Source organism: Suricata suricatta, chromosome 1 (genome assembly GCF_006229205.1).
Source record: "Suricata suricatta isolate VVHF042 chromosome 1, meerkat_22Aug2017_6uvM2_HiC, whole genome shotgun sequence".
Classification (NCBI taxonomy): Eukaryota; Metazoa; Chordata; class Mammalia; order Carnivora; family Herpestidae; genus Suricata; species Suricata suricatta.
The window spans coordinates 36,706,641-36,714,306 of record NC_043700.1 but is presented as its reverse complement, the minus strand read 5'-3'; the positions used below and the strand labels follow the sequence as shown (position 1 = coordinate 36,714,306).

Sequence of the window (7,666 nt, the reverse complement as noted above, 5' to 3'; positions counted from 1 at the left end):
CAGCTCATACTCTGCCTCTCTCTCCCTCAAAAATAAATTAAGAAAACATTGAAAAAACCTTTTTAAATAAAAGACTTATCCTGGATGATTAGGAGAGGAAGCGCCTGACACAAGCGAGGAGACTGGTTATGAAGCTACTGCAATAATCCAGGCAAGAGGTGACGGCAGCTTGGGCCAGGGTAATGCTGAAGGACATATAAGTATTCAGGTTCTGGATATAGTCTGAAGGTTGAATCAACAGGACTCATTGGATGAATTGGATGTAGGGTGTGAAAAAAAAGAGTAGTGGGGTGAATCCATGGGTATTCAATTGAGTAACTGGAAAAATGGAGCTGTCATTGAAGGAGACAGGAAGACAGTGAGGAACAAGTCTGGAGGGAAAAAATTAGGAGTTGACTTGGGGAAGTGAAATGTATATCCAGTTGACAGTGCAGAAGAGGCAGTTGGGTATGTTGTCTTGAGCTTCAGGACAGAGGTCTGAGCTGGAGGTGTAATTTTGAAACCAACAGCATCTGTATGGTACTTAAAACCATGAAGCAGGATTCCGTCACTTTAGGAATAAGGATAGGTTGGAGAACTCTGTGTGTGTGTTGTTGGGGGATGGGTCAGGGAGATGTCACAGAATCAGCCAAGAAACAGGGAGAGCCACCAGTGAGGATGAACGGGATTAGATGAGGTAAGGCATGTAGAAAACTTTTCCCAAAGAAGAAACAGTACGGTGTATATCAGGAAAATAGAGTACTGCACAGAAGTTGGTGGAGTGTGAGGTTAGAAATCAAGATGAGTGTCAATGTGCACCAGCCTGTGGGAGACTAGACATTAGTCCTTCGGAAACGTAGAGTCACAGAAGGTTTCAAGTAGCCAAGTGACATTTTCCAATTTTTACTCTACAGGCACTGCAGAGGATGAGTTTTTTGATAAGTGGGAGATGTAAGAAAGCAGGGCGACTATTTAAGAACCTAAGGCAGGAGACAATGAGAAAGAAAAATGTTTTTAAACTTCAGGCGAAAAACAGGTGGGTCTCGGATGAGAGGAGTGAGGAGGAGTCTAGGATGATCAGTAATCTCTGCTTTGGCAGTGTCACGACCTGAAATAAAAAATAGACAAGTAACAGGTTTATGGGTAGGGAAGAGAATAAATTCAGTATCTTTGAGGTATTAGATATGTTTACCACAGGTAAATGTACAAATTTGAAGTTTACAGATAAAAATGTAGCCATCAAATAAAGATGATGGGTAAGACCATGGGTATCAACCATGGAAAAAGTCAAGTTTTCCCTTCAAGTTCATAGAACACACATTCCGTTTTGAGTGTCCATAAGAAAAGTATAGGCCTACTTCAAATATAAAAATATAGAAATCTCAAAATATTAAGTAACTGAATTTAAAAACAATTATAGAGCAGTGAAACTATTCTGTATGATACTATAATGGTGGATACATGTCATTATACATTTGTCCAAGCCCATAGAATGTACAACACCAAGGGTGAAAGCTAATGCTGAACCATGGACTCTGGATGATAATGATGTGTCAATATCTGTTTATCAATTGTAACAAATGTATCACTGTGGTAGGGGATGTCCATGGTGAGAGGTGGTGCACGTGTGAGTGCAAAGAAAGGGTGTATGGGACATTTCTGTAACTTCAACTCAATTTTGCTATAAACCTAAAACTGGTTTAAAAAAATAAAGTCTATTGGGGTGCTGGGTGGCTCAGTCGGTTGGGCATCCAACTTTGGCTCAGGTCATGATCTCACAGCTCGTGAGATAGAGCCCCACATTGGGCTCTGTGCTGACAGCTCAGAGCCTAGAGCCTGCTTCAGATTCTGTGTCTCCCTCTCTCTGCCCATCCCCTGCTCATGCTCTGTCTCTCTCTTTCTCTTAAAAGTAAATAAATATTTAAAAGTCTATTTAAAAAATTGTGGGCAAGTAGAATTTTTTTCTACCAATGCAAGATCAGTGTAACATCAGAAAAATCTAACAATATTTTTTATTTTACCAGATTCCCCACAGAAACGGGAGAGAGGAAAAAAATACATCACCTTATTATCTGACTATACAAATAATGAAGTTCAACCCAATTTGTGTTCAACCCAACATGGGGCTTGAACTCATGACCCAGAGAACAAGGGTCACATGCTCTTCTGACTGACCCAGCCAGGTGCCCACCATTTTGTGATTTTAAAAGGACTCAGAAAACTGGAATAGTAGAAAATATCCTTGACTTGATAGAGAGTCTGCCAGAAGCCCACAGTAAACATAATTGTTGACAGAGAAACTTTAGTCTCAAAAGAGGGCAAGGATGTCAACTCTCATCACAGTTGTGCAAACAGTAAAGGCATTAGTGCTAGAAAAACCAAACCATAATTATGTGCAGCTAAGCATAACTCTTATACAGATAACACAATAGAATTAAGATAAACTATTGAAACTAACAAAAGTTCAGTAAGATTCCCAGATACATGATTGACTTACAAACATTAAGTCTCCTCTCTGAGCAACAACCTAAAAGAAGTTGTAGAAGTAAAACATATTGAAAAATGATTTAAGGGACAATATGTGAAGTTCAAGGAGGCAAAACTAATCTATGGTGATAGAGGTCAGAATACTTGTCTTCTTTGATGACAAGGATAATTGCCTGGAGGGAAGATCCAAAAGGTATAAGTAAATGGCATGGGCAGGTGTCTCAGATCCCTCAACACTAATGTTGCTTGTTTCCTCTCTCTCAATCCCTGTCTGTGGCATGTTAAGGATATTCATCATGGCAGGTTGACTAAAGAAGAGAAACTGTGGCCTGGTTTCAGATGGTTCTACATGCTGGTACCATCTGAAAGTAAATAGCTGCAGTGCCACAGCCCCACTCAGGAGTAGCGCTGAGGCACAGTAGTGAAGGAGAGTCCTCTCGGTGTGCAGAATTTTGAACCGTACAGTTTTGTCCACTTTGTGTGGTATAAGAGATGGCCGGAAGTATGTCTACTCTGATTCATGGGCTGTTACTGATGGGTTGGCTGAATGATCTGGGACTTGGGGAGGATAGTATTGGAAGATTGGTAAGGAAGTCCAAGGAAGAGACATGTGGATGAACGTCTCAGAATGGACATAGACTGGAGATATTTGTGTCTCATGTGAATGCTTACCAAAGGACATCCACTGTACAGGAAGCTCTTTATAAGACTGACAAAAATCACATGGTCAGAGGATACCAGTCTTTTTGCCTATCATCTCATTGTTTACTCAATAGGCCGTGACCACAGTAGCCATGGTGACAGGGATGGAGGCCATGCACAGGCTCACCAGTGTGCACTTCCTCTACCTGCCGACAGAGACTAACACTAGCGCCCCCCCCCGCCCCGTGCTCCCCCTCCTCCGATCTGACACAACTGCCTGGGAAACGAGGCAGCCAAATAAGGATAGTTTGATTGTATTCGAAGGAGCTGATGTTCGTCCTTATCATCATTCCTTGCTGGAATAGATACATATTTGGGACATGGATTTGCCTTTCCCATCTGCTTCTGCTTGTACCATCATCTGTGGACTCACAGAACTGCAATCCTTAAAGCATACTGATCAAAGAACTCATTTCATAGCAAAGGAAGTGCAGCCACATACCCTATCATCCAGAGTGGCTGGGGTAACTAAAATTGGAATAGCTTAATGAAGACATGGTTACAGTATCAGTCAGGACACAACATCCTGAAAAGATGGGGTTACAGGTGTTACAGGATGCAGTCTCTACATTGAAACAGAAATCATTATATGATGCTATCTCCCCATAATGATAATACATAGGTCTGAGATTCAAAGGATGAAAGTAGGGGGCACCTAGGTGGCTCAGTTGGTTAAGAGTCTGACTTAGGCTCAGGTCATGATCTTGCCATCTGAGAGTTCAAGCACTATGTCGGTCCCTGTGCTGACAGCCTGGAGTCTGCTTCAGATGCTGTGTCTCTCTCTCTGCCCTTCCTCTGCTCCTGCTCTCGCTCTCGCTCTCTCTCTCTCTCTCTCTCAACAATAAACATAAAAAAAGGATGAAAGTTGGAGTGACTTCTCTCACTTATATATACAAACCCCACTTGCAAAATTTTGGTTTCCCACACTGGCAATCTTGAGCTCTGCTTCTCTGGGGGTCTTAGTAACCAAGGGGTGTGGAGGCGGGGGTGGATACTTCAACAGTAGCACCACAATGATTCCATTGAATTGGGACATGAGGTTGCTACCTGGCCATTTGGGGTTCCTATGCCACCGAGCCAAAAGGCCAAAAAAGAGTTTACTGCCAATTAGAAAGATTGATTCTGGTTGCCAAGGAGAAATTGAGTTGTTGCTATACAATCAGGGCAATGAGGGCTATGCCTGGAACCAGGGGGTTTTCTGGTGCTTCTCTGGGCATATTCATGTGCAATAGTTAAGATTAATGCAAAATTATAGCCAAAAAAAGTCTGTAAAATTTTGGACTTGGATCCTTTAGGATTGAAAATTTGTATCATTACACCTGACAAAGAATCCGGACTAGCTGAGCCTGTGGCTGAGGGCAGGGGAAATATGGAATGAGAAGAGAAACTTGTAGCTGTCAGCTACAGGCACATGAAAGACACAGATCACTCACAGAAACAAGAACTGCAGTGACTTTGTGTATTTTCTTTCTGCTTATTATGTGTGCTGATTTGCATATGCTATCCATTTTCTTCTTCTCTCCCCTTCTTCCCAATGTTATTTTATATGCAAATTGTTGAGGATGAACTTTACAACTTAATGTGACTGAATTTGGGGAGCAATTCATACGGCTAGTGATGGGCATAATGACTGTTGGGCTTGTGCACCTTTCGATTTGGGGGGAAAGGGTAATGTCTATGAAGTGTAGCTGTATTGTGCTGGGTGGAAACAGAGGTGCTGAGCTGCTTCATGGAAGTCTAAACGTACGGAGAAGGATGCATGTGGAAGCTGAGTAGTCACAGGGGCGGACTGTGCTGATTACCAATCTGTTGCTTCTTAATTTCAAATCTATCCTTCCTTGTCCCCCCCCCCCTTTTTTTTTATACTGGAACATCTCTCCCTTGCTGACTGGCACAATTTTAAACTTTGCCATAAGGAACAGCAGAAGAACACTGGTGGGCTCCTAAAGTGTGTGGCCACTAGCAGGAAGATTCCCCTGGCACTCCACAGGTGCTCTACCGCCCCCGGTGGCAGTTTCTCAGCGAGTTGGGGGGTGCAGCCCCTCCCAATGGACATCTGCCCCCCATTCCCAGAGAGCAGCTTCCGAAGTCTGTGGGCTCAGGGCCCCTGCAAACTTCCCCATCATGCGGTGGTACGCCATGGCCACGTCCTCTCTGATGATGTGTGGATCTCAGCCTGGGTGGGTGGTGGGACTTCTGTAGCCCTTGGGGTAGTGGTGTTCTTTTTCTGCTACTCCTGCATTCTTGATTTTCTTTACCGTTAGAAGCCTGTTTTTAATTTAACAAATCTCCATTAAATGAAACTTTCCTTGTTAAAACTGCTGTGTAGTTTCATTCCCTGGATTGGATCCCGAATGAAAGAATTATGGAGTTATGTTGAAAACAACAACAATGAAAGGGCGAAACTTTAGAGGCACATACTGAAATACATATGGGTGCAATGTTATGATGGCCGAGATTGTCTTCACTCATAAAACAGGTGGCAAGGAAGTAATATGATTGGCCATAAATTTCAATCTGAGCAATTAGAATATAGAACTTTACTACATGATTTTGTCTATATTTGCGTTACTTGTCAAATCTCCATAATAAGTAAGTTTTTAAAACCCTGAGCATCCTGACATTAGTGCACGGTAATTTGTGCAGGAGCACAACACCCCACGGGGCCATCATCCCAACAAACTGGGAGGCAGTGTGACTTCCGCTCACTCCGACCACCAGCTCCTCCAGGACCGAGAGTCGCTTTTGGGAGACTTCTCAGCCCTCTCAGGAAGGTCAGATTTAATTTAACCTTGTTAAACCGTTCCCTGCCTCAGTTTCCCTATGGATGAAATGCAGATGATAGCACTTACTTCATTAGAATTGTGAGGACTACAGAAGACTATATATGTATATATTTTTAACAACCTTAAACCCACTGAATTGTAAGAGATGCCATAATTTTTTGTACTGCTAAGAAAGAAAAATGCTATCAATTAAACTATAGCACAATGTCTTAACTATAATCTTGGATGAAAAATGGATTAGTCCCGCACAAAGCCTCCTGTTGCTTTGAATGTTTCCAGCTATTCTGAGGGATTTGGCAATTTCTCTCGCCTTCAGTGGCATTACTTGACACGTGATAAGCGGTCCTTTGCTTGTATTTCAGTGACAAATAGTGTCACCTACCCATGGGTATATTTCTTTCTTAGGACCCCTAAGAATGTGGCTGTTACTTTGAAAGAAAATATGAATTATGGCCATATCTCCTCAAGAAGTAGACATTTGATCTCTATCAGATTTATGCTCACTGCTCTGTTTTTATGCCTTTCTGGGTAAGCAATAAGTTTGTCTCAAACCAAACCAAAAGGAAGTCTTTCTGAAGAGATTTTTTAAAATTTATTTTTAAATTTAAATTTTATTTTTTTTAATAGTTTATTACCAAGTTGGTTTTCATATAACACCCAGTGCTTCTGAAGAGATTTTAAAAGGCAATTCAACTCTGCATGGGTGATACCAAAGGGCTACAGCTCCACTGAGAGACAGCTAGGACCAAGTTCCCACAAGTAAATGACAACAGACACAACTGCCATCCTTCCTTCTCCCTTTTTTCTTTTTTATCAGTGACATGCCACTCATTCAAAGACATATCCCACTAAGGAAAATATGTGCTTTTTAGTAATGTTAGTTCATTGTCTGGCAAATACTAGCCAACCCATAAATGCTGGTCCTGTCCCAAATGCAGCTTTTAAAGACCTTATTTTTCGGGGTGCCTGGGTGGCTCAGTCGGTTAAGGGTTCAACTTTGGCTCAGGTCATGATCTCTCAGTCTGGGAGTTTGAGCCCCGGGTCACGCTCTGTGCTGACAGCTCAGAGCCTGGAGCCTGTCTCAGATTCTGTGTCTCCCTCTCTCTCTGCCCCTCCCCCGCTCACACACACACACACACACACACACACACACACACACACTCTCTCTCTCTCTCTCTCTCTCCCCCCATCTCAAAATAATAAACTTTAAAGAAAAAGACTGTGTTTTTCTTCTAAAACGGCTCTGTCTGATATAGTAGCCACTTGTCACATGTGGCCACGAACATTCAAAATGAAATTCAATAAAAAGTATAAAGTATGTTGTCTAGATCTGTCTTGAGCAGGAAATTTTCAGAATGATCTAGCTTCAAGAAAAGCAAGCAGTGAGTAGTGCTTAAGAAAAATTGATTCAGTATCTAATGGATAGTTGATACCTGTCACAACACAGCATTTTATATACTGTTAAGTGAAACTGCAATACAATCTAAGTTTATTTTGGGAGTGTTTGCTGTATCATTAGATTTAATGAAATGTTTAGAGGTGCAGTAGGCATGACTTTGAGTAGATAATGAAAGAAAATGCAAAATGCTTATTGATTTATGATATGGTTTCATCTTAGCTTGGGCAAACCATGCAGTATTTAATACATAGTAGCAGAATATTTACTATTGAAGCTTGAAAAGATGTGAGTTCTTTGTGTGCAATCTTTCATT

General features: G+C 41.8%; 1 protein-coding gene across 5 annotated transcripts in view; it reads right to left on the bottom strand.

Moving 5' to 3' along the window:
- IKBKB (inhibitor of nuclear factor kappa B kinase subunit beta) overlaps positions 1-7,666 on the bottom strand; it is an 85,166-nt gene continuing 77,500 nt past the window's right edge. For all 5 annotated transcript variants that reach the window (XM_029936542.1, XM_029936496.1, XM_029936525.1 and 2 more), the window contains one exon: positions 1-1,087. In XM_029936542.1, the coding sequence (XP_029792402.1) occupies positions 1,001-1,087 (87 nt within the window). In that variant the 3' untranslated portion in view covers positions 1-1,000. The remainder of the gene's footprint in view (positions 1,088-7,666) is intronic.